General features: G+C 40.4%; 1 protein-coding gene and 1 long non-coding RNA gene across 6 annotated transcripts; one reads left to right on the plus strand and one right to left on the minus strand.

The window, feature by feature from the left end:
• Positions 1-61: 61 nt before the first annotated feature.
• Positions 62-1,269, minus strand: LOC111850787 (uncharacterized). The gene is made up of 3 exons (XR_002839880.2): positions 1,012-1,269; positions 478-534; positions 62-213 (listed from the first exon to the last, which is right to left on the minus strand). It is a non-coding gene; the product is annotated as an uncharacterized lncRNA (long non-coding RNA).
• On the plus strand, positions 1,250-19,277 carry xpo1a (exportin 1 (CRM1 homolog, yeast) a). Of its 5 annotated transcripts, none has more exons than XM_023825042.2 (25): positions 1,250-1,537; positions 4,130-4,261; positions 6,581-6,682; positions 8,708-8,780; positions 10,269-10,330; positions 10,440-10,484; positions 10,612-10,793; positions 10,910-10,958; positions 11,053-11,172; positions 11,262-11,390; positions 11,715-11,873; positions 12,292-12,489; positions 12,605-12,743; positions 12,861-13,042; positions 13,127-13,283; positions 13,564-13,727; positions 15,234-15,368; positions 15,830-16,013; positions 16,114-16,220; positions 16,348-16,542; positions 16,630-16,798; positions 17,000-17,134; positions 17,236-17,395; positions 17,480-17,576; positions 18,234-19,277. In XM_023825042.2, exons 2-25 carry the CDS (start codon positions 4,136-4,138, stop codon positions 18,378-18,380), a joined length of 3,216 nt encoding a protein of 1,071 aa, XP_023680810.1. In that variant the 5' UTR covers positions 1,250-1,537; positions 4,130-4,135; the 3' UTR covers positions 18,381-19,277. The 5 variants fall into 5 exon arrangements, with proteins under 5 accessions (XP_023680810.1, XP_023680808.1, XP_023680807.1 ...); XM_023825040.2 differs by having other exon boundaries at positions 1,250-1,532; XM_023825039.2 differs by lacking the exon at positions 1,250-1,537 and adding an exon at positions 1,815-2,498.
• The last annotated feature ends 571 nt before the right edge of the window (positions 19,278-19,848 follow it).

Raw genomic sequence — 19,848 nt, forward strand, 5'->3', positions numbered from 1 at the left:
TTTAACAGGTTCTTGGTTTTATTTCCCATCAAAATGTACATCACATGCAATCACGCATGCAACAAAATGTACATCACATGCAATCACACATGCAACAAAATGTACATCTACACAATGTGCTGCAAAAATGCAGGGCTCTTGTAATTTCATGCAAATGTGAACTTTGAAGTTGTATCAGGGCAGAAGGGACGGGACAAGGGAGGGGATGGCATCCTGTGAGACATAAAATTACGCCAATCATACTCAGCAAGAGGGAAAAAAGCAGAAAACAATGGCGATAGTCAACCTGAAACATATTCCCAAGTGAGCACACTTCCAGATTCTCCCTTCTTGTTTAGTTTTACATTGGACTGGTTTATAAGAATGTTATTTTACTAGTAAGAATTAATTATGTTATGACAGGTCAGGCTTATACTAATAAAAGACAATTTGGCTTGCCATACTACCTAAGCAGTCAGACTATGCCTTAATCATTACCATGTTTCCTTCTCCCCAGAACATCACAGACAGACCTTGTGCAGGTGTTCTGGGTTACTGAAAAGCAGAAAGAAAGAGGAAGAAATTCCTTCTGTTCTGCATTACTGAATGCTTAAAGATGGTCAATCAAGCCAATAATGTCATTTTAATTTAAATACTTATTAAAACTATTTTATTGATAGATTGAACCCATTGTCTAGAGCTTACAACTGTCAATATATGGAAACAATCATTATTTGGTACGTAGATCAACCCACCTGAACAACAACACATTTCAGTAAGCTTGGATGTGAAAATATCTTAGAGACAAGAGACACTGATGTTGATTTTTTTTTTTTTGTTATTTCCATACATACAACGTTAAAAAGGGTATATGTGTTTTCAATTAGCCTAATCGATAGCCCAAATTACAGTTAAATTCACTTATTTTGAAACACTAAAATAAGTGATCTTATTAGATGCATTATAGAGTAATTACATCTACCTCAGTGATTCCTGTAATTTGCGATTGCATATATAGTTGTTGTAACTAACACAGTAAAGTATTTCGTGCAGTACACACAATAGCAGCATTTCGGTCAGTGGCATTGCCCCTGCTCCCACCACGCTGCGCATTTTAAGCCGGATCCGAAGCCAGTATTTTTCCACTTCCAAGCATTCGCTTGAATCTGTAGCCCATGACGTAACATAGGGCGGGCATTTGTGAAAATACGCCTTTAACCCGCATTTTGAAATCTCTGCAGAAACTTTATAAACGCGCCGATGTACCTATTAGTTTATTCTTAGCCTTCACCCCCTGTATAAAACGAGGATATATTTGTTAAGTTTTAACCTTGTGCCTAGTGCCCAGCCTGTACTATTACTCTGCTCTAGTTCACCAGCGCAGCCACTCCCCTTTGTGGTCAGTGGAAAATTACCAGGTTCATAGAATCGCTTCAGCAACACTTATACCAAAATCTAAGGCTGTGCCTAAGCACTTTTACGGGACTTTAAAAATACTCCTTTTAAAAGAGCGATACATGTAAAACTACACGTTTTGCTGGACTTTTTCGACGGTAATGTGAGTTTGCACGTTATATGTTTGCTTTATTTACTGACCGCATTGTTAACCATTGAAACGTCGATAGTTCGGCTAAATTCTGTCACCATTTAAAATCGCTTAGTGACGGGGAGAAAACGGATGCAGATGCTTCGTATGGCACAAATTACATTTGTATTTTGACAGAGAAAGCTAGCAAGGAACTTGGGTCCATGATAAGCCCGCCTTCTTTTTCATAGAAGGGGCGGAGAAGTTAGGGGCTGGTTTGCTGGAATTGAAAAGGATTGACGACTGAGTCAGCCTATAGATCGAGGGCTTTGATGCCCTCCAGCCTATCGGATTGCGCAATGGGCGTGACCTTTGTCAAAAATGTCTGTGGCGCCATCGGCTGAAAACTAAACCGAGATGGAATCTCCCAGTCTGAACCGGTTTCATCCGGTTACGAGTTTGTCGCCCGAGAAGAGGGGAAGCACAGGGTTACAGTCTTTAGAACCGCTTTGCTGCACAAAAGTAATTCAGAAAGCAACACAGCGGTGAAGCAAGGATTCGTTCTTTATTTTGTGAAAATGAGGCGGAGCTATCCAATGCTCAGCGTGTCGTAGACATTAGGGGGATTACACCAGTGGTTTTTTTAGGCTAACTTACAAATATTCAGTCCAGGGGAACTGGGAGCGATTCTGAGTTGAATCCCGTCTTGTTAATTAGCAAGGCAGATAGCTGAATAATATTGCTATTGCTGTACCGCGCATCATTCAAGGCTTTGGGTTAAAGTTTTCCAAGGTGATTGGGCCAGTTCATAAGTTGTCTCCTTAATACATAACTCTGGTCCTTGTCACTTCTTATGATGATAACTCGTTAGACACTAGGTTATACGTAAAATAGATTTGTGCACAATTGGATAGACATTCGACCACTATAGTCTATTTGGCTAAATCACTGGTGGAATTAAATCAACAGAGGTGGACAGTGATTTTTAACTTAGGTAAGTAATTTGTTACTATCTAAGGATTTGCGCGACCGCGAGAGGGTAGTTGTTGCAGTGCGACATGTGACACTGATAACTCATGGATTTGTGCGATTCTGCCAAGCTAGGGCCTTGGTTGCAATTGAATGAAAAGTCGCGTCTCCCCAACTACTGGCTGCCTGGTTACGGCGCCCTTGAGCGGATGAAACCGATTCGGCAGATGCTTATTTAGTTTCGTTTTTTCTGTCATTATTTAACGAGCACCTAGCTGCGGAGCTGGCAGAAAGTTGGAAGTGCGGCGGAAGATTCTAGAAATTGTTCCAGCACCCGCGAGCTGCGATGTCGGCAGCTGGATCACGTGCACGAGCCTTCGGAGCGAGGTGTAGTTACCTTGGTCCTGAACCTGCTATGGCCGGTGACGTTCAGCTGGTCAGCACGGCTCATCCGTAGCGCATTAAGCTGACTGCATAATCGTCTTTTTAGAAAGGATTTTAATAGTCCGACGTCCTGGGGACATAATGTCATACATAGGTTTTGCGCCTGCGGGAGAACGATGCGCTAGCATTACTCCAGAAATTCACCTATCAAAACAAATGACGTTTTATCAGCGTGATTTGTTGCGGTTGTCTCAGTTGAAATAAATCCATTTTGATGACGGATTGAAGAACGATTAAATATGGAATTCATATTCACGTCACTCCTCTGGCTCTGGGGGTCGACTTGCAATTGTATAATACACATATTAAATCCAAATAATTTTTGTTGTTACTGAGAGTTTAATATAATTGTCTTTTACATAGTCTTGACACTTAGTATGTGTCATTAGGTCATACTTTGATAATTACCTTGCAGTCTAGATACGGTTAATTAGACGAGATTTGTTGTAAATCGGATATTAATTGTATTGTAAACAATATTCAGCAGTTCTATAGCAAGACTCGAGTTAAGAAATAAAGTATCTCTTGCGTGCATTAGACACTTTGCTGTCATCGCTCGAGACGAATTTGAAGAATCATTAGGATAGGCTTTAAAAAGTGAAGAGCATCTCAAACAAATAATTTTCCGTAAAATAGTTAGGAAATATTGCTGAAATTTGGTCGACCGACATGAATGAGAAAAACTGGTGTAAACTGGGTACGATTAAATATGAGACCGATTAAATGATGAAACTTTTGTCTTGGCATTCATAGATCTTTTGAGTCTTATTTGAATACAGTAAAGGCCACAGCATTGTCCTTTGGGGATAGTGGCCTTAATTTTTTTGCCCCGCCTACAAGTTGCAGATGTAAACAATGTAACATAGTACATCGATTAACGTAGACTTTGCTGGAATTGTTTTCATAGACTTTTGTGGGAACACTCTGTTTTTACACAGGATGAAATTAGAGAAATTACCATGTTTCTGGCATTTAGAAGACAATAGGCTGCTCATCAGTACCGCATCAATAGTTCGGTTTTGTGGGGTGGAACACAAAAAGGTTTTTGACGTTAAAAGGAGAGTTATCAGTTGGTGGACGTGTTTGGAATCATGTGCGCGCATGCATTAAACAGACGTAAGGGGGGGCGACACTGGTTGATTCACCTGGCCTTTTACTGGACTGTTTCATGCCCTCAGTCACAACCCACCATCATTCTGTCTGTCATTGTAGAGCTCTATGCCAGCAGTTATGACAATGTTAGCCGACCATGCAGCTAGGCAGCTGCTGGACTTCAATCAGAAGCTGGACATAAACCTGCTGGACAATGTGGTGAATTGTATGTACAATGATATTGGATCACAGGTAAGAATCTGTATTTGCTTGTTACTGCCTTTTATGACTTGTATGTAGTATAAAATCACTACATATGAACATATGAACACTGTGTTTCATTTACCTCTGAGGTCGGAATTCGGAACTGGGAATGACGTCACACACAAGTTTACAGCATTCCAGTACAGCAAGTCGGAAAGCCATTTAGCAGTACCAGGGACCCGATTCGAAAAGCAAGATTTTTTGCTTACCCGGATTAAACTTGTTGGATTTGATTTAGCCCAGTTTAAATGGCCTTTATCATTATTCACTTACATATAGCCCAAACTACCTTAAATCTGACAAGTTGTCTGCTTAAGCAAAGTCATGCTTAATGAAACGGGCCCCAGTTATTTAATTGTTAGCCATTGTTAGCAATATCATTGGATAACAACACATTACATGGTATTTTGCACATGGTAACAAATCCACAGATACCGGTTGGACAGTACTGTATGTACTGTACAACCAACTTAATGAGCCACAGATAAGACAGTATGAACTATAGCTTAAACTTCTGTAGATAAAGGGCACAGCCATCTTGAATTCTGTGCTCACGGTTGTGCTGATTTCTGAGTTCATGAGTCGGAATTCCGATTTCAGGGGCCGTTTCAGTTGGAATTTCCGACTAGGAACTCGGTTCACATGGAACACAGCATAAGTAGTGGAGATGTGTTCAGCCACAAATCAGAAAGATTGTGAAGTTTTAATATTCTGGTGCTTTAATATTCTGGTGAAAATGATGTAACTCTCATGTACCGATGATTCATCCTGCGAGGCCAGCTGCACTCATCGCTATTTGAATTAAAGGAATTTAGCACCTTTTCCCCCTCTAACAGTGCCTTGCTATAAAAGTCATGTGGACAGTGTTGCTGGTTCGACCATTGTGGTTTGTTTGGACCATCAGGCTCCAGAAACAGTATTTATGTCATGTGTTCTGTCAGACTTAACAAGCGGATATTTTTGCATAGTACTTTAGTGTACCCTGCGTACTGCCATACTACTTTAGTGTACCCTGCGTACTGCCATACTACTTTAGTGTAGCCTGCGTACTGCCAGTGGTACATGTGTCAAAGTTTGAGAACCACTGACTTACATGAACCATTAGCTAAGGAGGTGGGTACTTGGGGTATAGGACACTTTGCCTGTGATCGGAAGGCCGTTGGTTCAAATCCTAGCATTGGCAGAGCGATTCCATCGTTGAGCTCTTGAGCAAGGCCTCAAATGCTCCAGAGATTATCTGATGCCGCTTTTACAAAAAAGTGTATGTTTGTTTAGATAAAAAAAAAATTAAATGTAAACTTGTAAGGGCAAAGTGTCACCTGACTTCTGAGGATATAAATGACAGGGCCTGTCAGCAGTTATTCTTTTTACCTGGAGAATTAGATTGATGGTGCTATCTATACGAGTAGTGACTAATCAGTTCATTTCCAGCCACTGTGTTAGGGCATGATTGATGTTTTGAAAGTTCCGTAAGTTATTTTAGAACTATTGGAGGCATTTATGTACTAAAAGAGATCTCTTTTTAATAGATAACGGTGCTTTATATCTGTCACTAGTGATGACACTTTTTAATTAATCTGGGTCAAGCTCATTTTTTATTTGCTTAAATCTCAAACTGTTAGGTCATTCAGAACATACACCGGTTAGTGCGTAGCAGAACGAAATTACATTGCATTAACTCACCATCAGCCTAGCAGAGTGTATTAATATTAAAATTTGTAAATTTAAATGGAAAATTAATAGAAAATAGAATATAAAGTTGAAATAGAATATACATAGAAATATATTAACCGCAGTATAGCAGCAAAAACCAGTGTACATCATCGTTTTGGATATGTTGCACTAGACATTTTTTAAAAAACAGTTCTTGAAAGTGACATGTACATGGATGAGGAGGGGGGTGGGGAGGGGTTGCCATGAGTTAAGAGTTCAGGAGTCTAATGGCTTTAGGAATTAAGCTATTACAGAATCTGGCTGTCCTGGTCCTGATGCTACAAAGCCTCTTCCCAGAGGACAGCAGGGCAAACAGTCCGTGGTGGGGGTGGGCGGAGTCTCTGATGATGTCAACTGATATTGAAGTTGTTTTTCAAATGCATGTTTAGTCTCTCTTCAGACTGGCGCGTACTGCATTGGGTAATATAATGAGATTAAATATTAGTTGCAGTCGGTGTCAGATGTTAATTTTACAGAACATTTAACAATCAAGTTGCTTATCTACTAAGAGTAGAAAAGTACTTATACGTAACTTGATGTGTTTGAAAAAGTGTTAACCATTCAGTAATTTTTTTTTCATTTGATTCATTCTAGCAAAGAATGGCGCAGGAGGTGCTGACCCATTTGAAAGAGCACCCTGATGCTTGGACAAGAGTTGACACCATTTTGGAGTTCTCACAGAATATGAATACCAAAGTAAGCCATGCAGATACGCAGTGCATGTGATTTCCATTATTTTTAAAGCATGATTAAAATAAATCCTGAGAAGCAAATTTACTGCTGTTTGTGAAAAGCCAAGCGATCTCATTTGTTCTCACTGTTATTTATGTGTGTGTGTTTCTGTTTGTGTGCGTGGTTATGGTGGTGGTTACACTAAGGTGCTTTTGGTTGCCTTCTTCAGGTTGCACTCTCAGGGCCCTCTTCTCTCAGCTGAACTCTAGTCCTCTCGCTTAGTGCTCAGTAGCAAAGTACTGTTACTTGATTTTACAGTAGCCTGTTTTCAATTTGAACATGAAATTTAAAATTCAATGTATTTCAATTTAAAGGTCATCAGTTACCCTATGAGTTCATCTTTACATACTCATTTTTCCATTTTACTATACTTTTAACTGCCATTGTTTAGATGTTATTTATTTTAATGTTTCAGTGTTCACATTCTTGCTTGCCTTTTGAAATTGACCTTATCGCTGACAGTAACCACTATTGTGTGAATTGGTGCATCAACAGTTTGTAAAAACCAAATTTTGTAGCTTGGCAAACATCTGGTTTGCAGTGGAACTGAAAATATTTACAGGTAAATATTTCAGTTTTTGTTAAATTAATTCCTTCAGCTATCAAAACACCATATTTAAGTGCTTTAACATTTGGCATATTTTCTCTGTTGCAAGATTTATTCCAGCTGTTAATATTTGATATTAATCTTAATGTTCCATTATGTTGATTGCTTGTAATAGGATGAAACGGGGTGTCTCTTCCTGTGCACCTTGACACAGCTAGGCTTTGGCGGCAGGCCTCCACAAGGTCTACCCTTTTGATTCCCTTTGACTGAATTCTGTTCATCAGTTTCTATTGCATTTGTTTCATTGGGAGGAGTGAGGGTTCAGACTGTAGTCTCTATGCTCCATGACACAGAGAGAGAGAAGTGTGGCAGCAGGTATTTCTCCTGTAGGGGTCATACATCTCCCTGTTTCTATTTTTCTATTCCTCTATTTCTGACTTTCCTCCTGTAATCTTAGTCTAATTGCTTTTCCAAAGCCTTGCATTATGGTAGCAGCCATGGTGTCAGTGTTGCAAGGTTTTGTTGACGGTTTTTCCTTATAAAGAACCAAATTGATAGTATGAATCTCAATAAAGCTTATGGCCAAAAAATTAATTTGACACCAGTGTAATTTTCTGGATGATTTCATCTAAGATTTTTTTGTCGCTCTTGATACTACAAATGCGTTTTAACCTTGACACATTAACACCCTGCAATGTCTGCTTCCCCCATTTCTATTCTAAAACATCAGTGATCCCTGCAATTGAAATACTGGTGGTCTTAAAAAACATCTACTAACAATGTTTAAGAAACCATTAGTCTAATTTAAAATAGAACTCAAATGTCTATTTTAACCTGTGGGTTGTCTTGCTGTTCCTTAAGAGACACACCAGTTTAACGTGAAAACGGGGGTTCATGAACTGATTCAGGTTTTCCATGTAATTATTATTATTTTATTTGTTGACGTTTGCACCCATAATGCGTGTCTGTGTGCTTGTGAGTGTTTGGATGCACATAAGCACCATGTTTGTTGTGCTGTAGCAGGCACTACTGTCCGGTGAAGCTGTCTCCTTTCAAGGGTCAGGCTGTTTACTTCCAGATTGATGTCCTAGAGCTCAGCTGTTTTTTTTCCTTGTATTTTAAATTGACCTCAAGGTGTCTTAAGGTAGCTGTATTCAAAAAGACCAAATAAGTATGTGGACGTTGTTTTTCCATTCTGGTGTTTCACTTTCTGGTGTGATACTGGGACAAACAGCAGGACTTCTGCAGGATTTCTTTCTTTTTTTCTAGATCACAGATCCGCGTAGTGAGTGCTGCATGAATTGTACTTAATGATTTGCCATTTGTAACTTTGGCAGGTAGAATTAAAAGCAACTTGTATTTTTTTTCTTGAGTTTTGCATGGTCTGATTTTCTTCTCTAAGATGCTATGGTCTAATCTAGACATATCCTTATGCATTACAGTACTATGCGCTGCAGATTCTGGAAACTGTTATAAAAACAAGGTGGAAGATTCTTCCCAGAAATCAGTGTGAAGGTAAGAACTGCTAGCTTGACATTAAAACTTGTTTTGTTGATTAGTTGATTATTCTAATAGCTAATATTCTGTCTTTCAGTGAAAGGCAGCACAAATAGCCTTACAAATTAAGGAGTATGAAGCCCTTTTTGTTTTAGAATGTGTTAATAGGATGAAAGATATTTTGGTTTTCTAAGGTAGTCTTTGTTTTTGTGCCTTTTGGTATTGTCATGACTGGCTTCTTTGGTAACATTCTCACATCTTAAGACCACGGGTCTATTGCCAAGCGTGTGCTAAGCTTCTCTGTACTCTTTGAAAAGAGCACTAATTTGCTTTCTGCTCAGCTTGGATTTTTACTATAGCAGAATGTGATTTGCTGCTTTGAATGTGCTGGTCAGATTTGTCTTTAAAAACTGCAACTATGTATGGATAAGAGAATGAAAATTTAGCATTTATTTGAAATGGAAGAGTATTGGTGCAATATTATACCTGAAATGTCTTGTGATTTCTGGTTTTTACCCTCATGTTATAATATTTGTGCTCCTTGGAAATTCATACTAAACAAGCAATGCCTGCAGATGATTGATGGGGGAAGACCAGTATTGTGTTTATTACTACAGAAAGCACTGTTCTCTGTCCGCCAGTTAGCAGTCAGAATAGATTGTTTAAATGTGTGACAATATGCTGGTTTAATCTATTGCATATAGGTCCCTATGTTGTTCTGTTGTCATTCAGTACATGTAGCCACAGAAATCAGTGAGAGCCATTCAAGATTAGGTGAAATAGACATCCGTGGGCAGGTAGAATATTACTTCATGTCATTTAACAGGAAATATTTAATTACTGTTCTCTTTATTACTTTAGGCAAAACCTAAAAATAATCACCAGGTCACAAGATTACCGCAAAAAAATGAGCAAAATGCATGCCTTGCCGCATGGGAAAATGTTCTAGCCCTGACTTGATGAGGTTAATGGAACCGATATTTCACAAGTTTTGTATGCAGTGTTAAATGCTAACTTTTTATATTTTCATGAGGAGGCACTTGATGAAGCTGAGCCATATGTGGGCAGACATTCTAATACATAAAATGGACGGTGGGAGCAAAATCTTGGGCAGAGTGATTCTGTGCACCTATCCAAGTCTGTGCGTACCTTTGGAAACTTTATTTCAAATGGGCTGTGGTTCCATCAGATTGCTCTATATGTGTTTGTTCAAAATGTTAATTTGAAATTGGCCTGGCTCATAGAACCCGTATAATTGAATAATAATTGAAATTGATTTAATTAGCAAATGAGTTACTTGTGCGTACATCTTTTTAATTAGGTAGTGCTTTCCACACCTTTCTTGGAATTTTGTGCTTCTGGAACTTTTTGGGTAGACAATTGTGCGTATTTTTTTCTCCCCTTGCATACATGTATTTAAAATGTAATTTTTGTATGTACCCCAAACACTGTTGCCTTGGTAAATGTGGAAACATGTCAGTAAACCTATTTATTTTTCTATTTTAGGAATTAAAAAGTATGTTGTTGGCCTTATTATCAAAACTTCATCAGATTCTGCAAATGTTGAGGTACCGGTGTATGTTTTTTGTAATTACGTTTTTCCATTTTGCTTTAAATTGTCTGGAAATGTAATTGGAGTAATGTGGTGGTTTTTAAGAGATTTTATCTGCCTTTCAGAAAGATAAGGTGTATATTCGAAAGCTTAACATGATCTTGGTCCAGGTGAGTGAGCAATTTAAGAACTCTAATTTTGTTGTGGCAACTTTTCCTTCATTGATCATACAGGAAGTTGTTAAATGGCTGTACCTTGATTTAACTGCCGTTATTCATGAATCTCCTATCTATTTAGATCTTGAAGCAAGAATGGCCCAAACACTGGCCAACTTTCATCAGCGACATTGTGGGTGCCAGCCGTACGAGTGAGAGCCTGTGCCAGAACAATATGATCATACTGAAACTCCTTAGCGAAGAGGTGTTTGACTTTTCAAGTGGTCAGATGACCCAAGTCAAGGCCAAGCATCTGAAGGACAGGTACACTGATTTTTATTACCAAAGACATTCAGATGATTTCCACTGGCATTAAAATAAATGCTTAAAATTGTATGTTATTGTAAGTTTGGTCTTAAGTCAACAATTTTCTCTCACAGCATGTGCAATGAGTTCTCGCAGATATTCCAGCTCTGCCAATTTGTCATGGTAAGTTAGAAACTGAGCTTCATATGCCTCCCACTCTAAAAAAGAAGGCAAGTACTGGCTTCTAACCAGTTTTTTTTTTTTTCCCTTCCCCCAGGAAAATTCCCAGAATGCCCCACTGGTTCATGCGACATTGGAGACGTTGCTGCGCTTTCTGAACTGGATTCCTCTTGGATATATCTTTGAAACTAAACTCATCAGCACCCTCGTGTACAAGGTAATGATTCTTTAGCTTTGGTCTGCTCGTCTGAAGTGGTGGAAACGTGTATTGGCGTTTTTATTTCAACATCTCTTTCTTCTCCACAGTTTTTAAATGTTCCAATGTTCCGAAACGTGACTCTGAAGTGCCTGACTGAGATTGCGGGTGTGAGTGGCAACCAGTACGAAGAGCAGTTTGTTACTCTCTTCACTCTCACCATGATGCAGCTCAAACAGGTACTTGTGTCCAACCTTTTCCCGCACATTCCACACCACCCTCTCTTCCATGACCATGTCTCACTAGGCTCCATACTGTTCCTTTTGCTATTTTTGAGTTGTAGGCATTTGATTTGGCTGTTTTGATTCATGTGTGTCTTGTTCATTACAAATTTATTGGTTATTGATATGAGTTCATCTTTTTCAAAGATTGTTTCCTCTTGATCTTTTGTATGGAATCTTTAACATGCCTGCATCTTACTTGTTCCATTAAGTGAAAGGTGTTATTGCTTGTACTAAAGCTGATTAATTACTAATGTTAATGTCCATTCTCCATTAAATCAGATGCTTCCTTTGAACACAAATATCCGTTTGGCGTACTCCAGTGGAAAGGATGATGAACAGAACTTCATCCAGAACCTCAGCCTGTTTCTGTGCACCTTCCTGAAGGAACATGGCCAACTGATAGAGAAGCGGCTGAATCTTAGGGAGACCATGATGGAGGTGACGTTCTAGCCTTTAACACACTATCCTAGTGTATATGCAGGATGTAGTTGTCTTTAGAGGCAGGAGTTTCTGCTATCTTCAACCCCAGATATGAAAAGAATGACCTGATTCACTGACTGAGTGGTAAATAAAAGGCAGCGTGTGTCTGAGTGGGCTAAGCCTGTGTGCTTGTAATCACAAGGTCGCCGGTTCAAACCCAGCCTCAGCACGTCTGCGGGTCCTTGAGCAAGACCCTTAACCCCCAGCTCCCTGGGCGCCGCTATGGGTGGCTGCCCTTCGCGGACAGCTTACTCTACAAAACAAAAAGAGCAAGTTGAGGGAGGCGTGAAGACAATTTCCCCAAGGGGATCAATAAAGTATTGATTATTATTATTAGTAGTAGTAGTAAATAATAATATGAAATGATGACCAACAGGCTCTGCATTACATGCTGTTGGTGTCAGAAGTAGAGGAGACGGAGATCTTTAAGATCTGCTTGGAGTACTGGAACCATCTAGCAGCAGAGCTGTACAGGGAGAGCCCATTCTCCACCTCCACCACTCCACTGCTGGCTGGCAGCCAGCACTTTGAAGTCCCTCCACGGCGGCAGTTGTACCTTCCAGTGCTCTCCAAGGTTGGTATCTGTAGTACTTATTGATCATCCATTTTATTTCAAGGATGTGGTGATATATTCGCTGCCATTAAGACTAAATGCCGCCACATCTGTTTGCTTTTCTTTACCTTGGCAGGTCCGTCTGCTAATGGTGAGTCGAATGGCAAAACCAGAGGAGGTTCTAGTGGTGGAAAATGACCAAGGGGAAGTGGTCAGAGAATTCATGAAAGACACCGACTCCATCAATCTGTACAAAAACATGAGAGAGACTCTTGGTGAGTGTTAGAGCATCTGAATATACTTAAATTGCAGGCTGATGTCTTCCTGTATTACTGCATTGGAATTTTTTCGCTAATATACAGCTTCACGCCCCCCCCCCCCTTCTCCGACAGTGTATCTTACACACTTGGACTATGTTGACACGGAACGCATAATGACTGAGAAGCTGCACAACCAGGTCAATGGGACGGAGTGGTCATGGAAGAATCTGAACACGCTGTGCTGGGCTATGGGTTCCATCAGCGGGGCTATGCATGAGGAGGATGAAAAGAGATTCCTTGTCACGGTTATAAAGGTGTGGTGAATTTGCAGTTAAATGTTTACATGTGAGTCCCCCCCCCAATTATCTATACACTAATGGTAGTATCTTAATCCCTAGGATTTATTGGGTCTGTGTGAGCAGAAGCGAGGCAAAGACAACAAAGCCATCATTGCCTCCAATATCATGTACATTGTGGGACAGTATCCCCGCTTCCTGCGGGCACATTGGAAGTTCCTGAAAACTGTGGTCAACAAGCTCTTTGAGTTTATGCATGGTGAGTCTGATCAGTGTCGTGAGTGAGTGAGTGAGTGAGTGAGTGAGTGAGTGAGTGAGTGAGTGAGTGAGTGAGTGAGTGAGTGAGTGAGTGAGTGAGTGAGTGAGTGAGTGAGTGAGTGAGTGAGTGAGTGAGTGAGTGAGTGAGTGAGTGAGTGAGTGAGTGAGTTCAGTTAAACATAAGGTACAGAATATGGGGTGGAGAATATTAGTCGAGATGAAAACTTGGGTTCCTTTCTGTGCAATCTTCTGGCTCTGATGGGTTGAGTTTGGTTTGGCAGAAACCCATGACGGTGTACAGGACATGGCGTGTGACACATTCATCAAGATTGCGCAGAAGTGCAGGAGACATTTTGTGCAGGTGCAGGTGGGCGAGGTCATGCCCTTTATTGATGAGATCCTGAATAACATCAACACCATTATCTGTGACCTCCAACCTCAGCAGGTGAGCCCTCAGAACGCATGGCTGGGAATTCTGAGATGTTGCCTAAAGACCAGCTGAGCAATCATACCTGTTCTCATTCTTTTTATTGATTTCAAGCATTTTAATGTGTGTTTTTCCCTGGTCCTCCAACTTACCTTCTCATGGTTGTTGTTGACGTGGGGAAAAGGCCAGCTGGAAAAATATCAATTCAGTAAAAAGTGACATGCCAAGTAGGGGACAGGCTGAATGTGACAAGTGCAAGCCCTCTAGAAGTGTTTTTTAAAATATTTTTTAACCACTAAAAACTAAGGGCAGTGTAGGAAAATCTACTCAATATCCGACCCCAGATATGAAAAGAATAACCTGATTCACTGACTGAGTGGTAAATAAAAGGCATCTGATTTTTTTTCACTGTAACCCTTGATTCTTATTTCATTTTTTAGCAACACTAGATTCTTTCACAATTCTCTGTTTTCCCAGGTGTCAGACTGGGGGAAAGGAACAAAATCAAATTTTGCACCTGGTACCTCTAACAGGCCATACATAACAGTAACCAAGCAATAACAATGGCCCAGAACAGAGAGTGAAGCTTGCACACCCCGAAAGGCTTTTATTCTGCACATCTTCCCAAATACACTATATGGCCAAATGTATATGGGCACCTCTGTAAATTAGTGGAATTTGCTAGTTAAGCCACGCCTATTAATGGCACAGCTGGATACTTAGAGACACAGCCATGTGATCTCCAGAATAAAAACACTGACGGCAGAAAGGGTGGTTATACAGGAGATGTTAGTGACTTTCAGCTTGGTACCATCATAGGATGCCACCTGTCCAACAAGTTGGTTCCCCACGTTTCTGCTCTGCTAGTGCTTGAATGGCAGCAGCTCCCACGAGCAATATTCTGGAAGAGCAGAGGCTGCTTCGGTAACAGGAAAGGGATGTTGGGCAGGCTGGTTCCCACAAGCTTTTCGCCATGTAATGTACATTTAAAAAGCCCTTCTCCCATTAAAATTAAACCTGAGGTGGACAAAAACCAGAGGTGAGGCATGATGCTGGAAAGCTGCCTTCAGACCCTACAGCCCATAGGGTCTCTCTGTGCTGCCCCAAATTTGTATATATTTTTTGAAAGCTCCAGAATCTCTACACAGCACTAATTCTACCAGCCTGTTATGTGTTGGTACCCAAGACTAATGCCCTATTGTGGAGCTTAATTTCCCACATCTTTCCCATTGGGTCCCCATTAAAATTTTGCTTCATTAATTTTTTTTAAATGTTATTTTTATTAGTCTGTTTGTTCGATAAATTTGAAACCACAGTTCTGTGCAAAAGAGGGATGTCGTCCAGTTCGGTCTGGTGGCATCCTATAGCTGTCACTCTTGGGCCCCATTTGGAAGATTTCGCTTCCCTCTGTTTTGTTTTAATTAATTTTTGATACAGGTAGTTCTGTGTAAAAGTGAGTCTTCTGCTTTCTTCATTGAGATGCTGCTCTGCCTTTTCCCCCCTCCTTCCTCTCCGCATGATCAGGTCCATACATTCTACGAGGCTGTGGGCTACATGATAGGTGCACAGACAGACCAAGCTGTTCAGGAACATCTCATTGAGAAGTACATGCTCCTTCCCAACCAGGTGTGGGACAGTATCATTCAGCAGGCAACCAAGGTGTGTATGTGTATCTGTGTGGGAAGCCTGTCAGCTTAAACCAACAGGACCTGTTAACACTGCTTTCGGATAAAGGCCTTTAGTCTGCCAGTTGGGTGCAGAAAATTATGCCAGTTTTTCTGTTTCTTTAGTGTTATAGTACATGACTTATTTAAATTACAGTATAGTGTTTGTAAAACAATTTATTCTTTTGAAATATTCATGTATAACAGTTTGTTCTTGTATGTTTTTATATAGTATTACAATGTCATGGATTAACATCTGTTATGGCATATGTGACAGCAATGCTGGAGACACGGAGAAACTGCTTGGAGATATTTGTGATGCATGACTGTTATCTGACACATAAGGACATTGTGATGTAGATTCTTTGTCACATTGTGTGAACGCCACCGAGATGTAATCAAAGGAACATTTCAAATGCCATTAATCTACGTTACTCTGAATTTGGTTGTTCACAGAATGTGGACATTCTGAAGGACCCAGAGACCGTGAAGCAGCTGGGCAGCATCCTGAAGACGAATGTGCGGGCGTGCAAAGCCGTGGGCCACCAGTTCGTCATCCAGCTGGGTCGCATCTACCTGGACATGCTCAACGTGTATAAGTGCCTGAGTGAGAATATCTCTGCAGCCATCCAGACCAACGGTAGGCACCGTGCTTAGAGATGTGTATATTTCTTGGTGAGCGATGGATTTCTGTGAAACTTCTGGATTCTGATTCGTATTTTTAATTGATTCCTTTGCAGGAGAGATGGTTACAAAACAGCCTTTAATACGAAGTATGAGAACAGTTAAAAGGGAGACTCTGAAACTTATTTCAGGCTGGGTCAGTCGCTCAAATGATCCACAAATGGTAAGTATTGTCTTGTGAAGCGAATGGTGATTATACATTCTTAAAAAAAAGAAAAACAGAATCGTAAGAGATAACAGTATCTTGTGCATGTTTAACTGTTAATATAAAAGCGTGGTGCTGTTTGCAGGTAGGAGAGAACTTTGTGCCACCGCTTTTGGATGCTGTGCTCATCGACTATCAAAGGAATGTTCCGGCAGCCAGAGAACCCGAAGTTCTCAGCACTATGGCAGTCATCGTCAACAAACTGAGTGGACACATCACAACAGAAATCCCCCAGATATTTGATGCAGTTTTTGAATGTACCCTAAATATGATAAACAAGGTAAGTCATGCAGTTCATTGCAGATTTTTTTGGGTCGTTTCCCCTGCAGGGTTGTGCTTATGTATGTATTACTGTGTCTCTTACTAGGACTTCGAGGAATTCCCAGAGCACAGGACACACTTCTTCTACCTTTTGCAAGCTGTGAATTCACACTGCTTCCCTGCTTTCTTGGACATTCCTCCAGCCCAGTTCAAACTGGTGCTGGACTCCATCATCTGGGCCTTCAAACACACCATGCGAAATGTGGCAGACACAGGTATTCTTATACTCCACCTCCCGTTCCATACTTTTGGGATCTCTGTAATATCTTCCTGTGATCAAGTGGTTAACAGGAAGGTAAGGGTCCATATAAGCATCAAAATAGCAGAAAGTGCTTACTGTTTATTGCCTGTAGGATCGACCAGCTCGTGGTTTCATAGACATTGGTAATTAGTGTGTTTCTCTCATTTCTTTCTAGGCCTGCAGATTCTATACACGTTGCTTCAGAATGTTGCACAAGAAGAGGCAGCTGCCCAGAGTTTTTATCAGACTTACTTTTGTGACATCTTACAGCATATCTTTTCTGTTGTCACAGATACGTCCCACACAGCTGGTAAGAAGGTGGATTTTTTTGTGGGTTGCAGCAGGGGACCTGTTATGCAGGGAGTATTTAATTTGTGAACGAAAGGTGTGTTAAATCTTCTTTCCTTGCAGGTTTAACAATGCATGCATCCATCCTTGCCTACATGTTCAGTTTGGTAGAGGAAAGCAAAATCTTTGTCGCGCTAAATCCCACATCTCCAGTCACCAACCTGGTGTTCATTCAAGAGTATGTGGCCAACCTGTTAAAAACAGCGTTTCCTCACCTGCAGGAGTAAGTACTCGGCCCCCCAGGGAAGGCAGTGCACCTCTGCTGCTTAATTATGGTTCTCATCTGTGTTAATATTTCACGTTTTAGCGCCCAGGTGAAGGTATTTGTAACTGGCCTCTTCAGTTTAAATCAAGATATTGCTGCCTTCAAAGAACATCTGAGGGACTTCCTGGTACAGATAAAAGTATGTAATTTCCTTCCTTTCTGCACGCATGTACTTCAGCCATACTACTTGATGTCAAATGTTTTGTACAGTAATGCACAAAAGGTGCTGCCAAATGGTATTTAGCATGTAGATTTACTTTCCTTCAAGGTCATACCTGTATAATTTTTTTTTTACAAAATATGTCAGCTTCTGTCATTTTTTTGCTAGGTAAGCGTTATTGTGTTGTCAGATCTGCCATAGGATGACCGCTAATATTTTATGATAGGATTTTATGATCCTAATTGTCTTGGGATGCTTACTATAAACCGTCAGTGGGGAACAATCTAAAAATGAGCTTTTATTGCCCAAGTATAATAGGATTTTTTTTTAATTGTTTCATTTCAACTACTTTCACTATAGATAGATGCAAATAATTTTGCATTCAAGGCTTAAATCTAAACCAGTCGCAAATATGTAGTCAAACCATACTTTCTCTTGAGTGTGTTTAGATCTTTAGAATAGGTTGGGTGCATAAATTGTGCTCTGCCTCCCAAATGACTATTAAGTTAGATGCTTGGTGGTAAAACAGTCCAACAGATTTGGTTCTCCGGTAAAATCGAAGTTTGGACACTGCAATTTAAATTGTTACTCTCAAATGCTAAATGAAACTGAGGTACCCATGTGGTTCCACTGCAGGAATTTGCAGGAGAGGACACAACAGACCTGTTCCTGGAGGAACGGGAAACATCACTGCGGCAGGCCCAGGAGGAGAAACGCAAGCTGCAGATGTCTGTACCAGGCATCTTGAACCCCCATGAAATTCCAGAAGAGATGTGTGACTGATCTGGATATTTTACTTTTTTTGGAGGGGGGAGGGCAACCATTGTGGCTCTTAGACATGAGCCAGCCACGAGCGTCCATCTCTTGGATGTTTGTCGACCAAAACAATGCCAATAAATTATTCTGTGTCACCCAGGAGCCCTTTTTACAATACACATTTTATATGGAGACTTGTGTAATAACGTTCCTTTATTTCTATATTAGGTCCAGTCATATTCTTTGATTAGAGCTGCATGACGTTGTAAGAATTGAATTCATTAATTAACACCCCCCCCCCCCCGCACTTTTGCCGTTTGGTTTGAATACTGTATAATAAAAAAAAAACACAACTGATTTTGTGCTAGAAGAAATATATATTGCAAACTGTCATCAAACTTTTGAATGTGGAGTTGCAGAGGTGATGTGGTGTTCTGTAAGGGGGGGGGGGGGCTTTCAGCTTTTGGGATTAGGAATGAAGGTGTAAAAGATCCAGTTTTTTTTTTTTTTTTTTTTTTTTTTTAAAATGATGAAAGTCTGCTTCTGGTTTTGCTTCCAGTACTGCACTCTGTTGTCGGACAAATTTGTTGGGCAAGTTGAATCATGTGCATATCTCAAATGTAAAGCATCTTTTAATACCATAAAGTTGGTTATTTTTACAAAAATGTTTGCTGTGTGTGTGCTGTCGCTCAGCCGACAAGTTTTTGTTTTCCTCAATGAGGACTGTTGCTCTTTTGTGAGCCTTCATTAAAATTTGGAGTCTGAAAAGTGGCTAAAATATTTATGGGTTAGTGTAGGCAGCATAATAGCGTGTTTAATTCTAATGGCTTTTGAAATTAAATTGTACTGAACTACATCATTAACTGTGCTGTAGTGCTTCATGAACACTACTCAGAGCAAAATAAAACAGTGGTTTACATTTAAGTTGGTACTTTGCACTTTTCATTACTGTGCTTTTCCCCTTGATTATTTGGATGCTCCAGGACTGATCTAGTCTGCAACTGACATTTGCGAAACACCAAGCTCTTAATGAATGAACTGATTCAAACTTTTTACCAAGTTGGCAATGCTGTCTTTTTTACCTTCCAGATTTCTAGATTTATTATAGAACAGAATAACTGGGCCCTGTTGGGAGGGGGGAGCCTTTGTGCTACACAAAGCAGATCACGAGTCATCTAAGGGGAAAAAGACATTGTGGAGACCTATTTACAACTTAATAGTTGATATCTTGCGAACACTTTGGCAGACGTTTTGACAATATTATATGGTCCAGGGGTGGGGAACGTGATCCATGGAGGGCCGGTGCGGGTTTTTGGGATGGCCTCTCAATCAGCCAATAACAGCGGGTCCCCGGGACTGGAGTTTAGAACCACTGTTTTATTATTGGCTGATTGAGAGGCCATCCCAAAAACCCACACTGGCCCTCCATGGATCACGTTCCCCACCCCTGATCTAGGCAAAAAAAACATAAGAAATATGTTGTCTAGCTATGGCA

Source organism: Paramormyrops kingsleyae, chromosome 20, assembly GCF_048594095.1.
Source record: "Paramormyrops kingsleyae isolate MSU_618 chromosome 20, PKINGS_0.4, whole genome shotgun sequence".
Taxonomy (NCBI): domain Eukaryota; kingdom Metazoa; phylum Chordata; class Actinopteri; order Osteoglossiformes; family Mormyridae; genus Paramormyrops; species Paramormyrops kingsleyae.

Coding starts and splice junctions, on each gene's coding strand:
- xpo1a (XM_023825042.2), top strand. CDS start 4,136: ATGCCAGCAGTTATGACAATGTTAGCCGACCATGCAGCTAGGCAGCTG. Junction 11,173..11,261: donor TCAGCACCCTCGTGTACAAG/GTAATGATTCTT, acceptor TCTTCTCCACAG/TTTTTAAATGTTCCAATGTT. Junction 17,577..18,233: donor ACTTCCTGGTACAGATAAAA/GTATGTAATTTC, acceptor GTTCCACTGCAG/GAATTTGCAGGAGAGGACAC.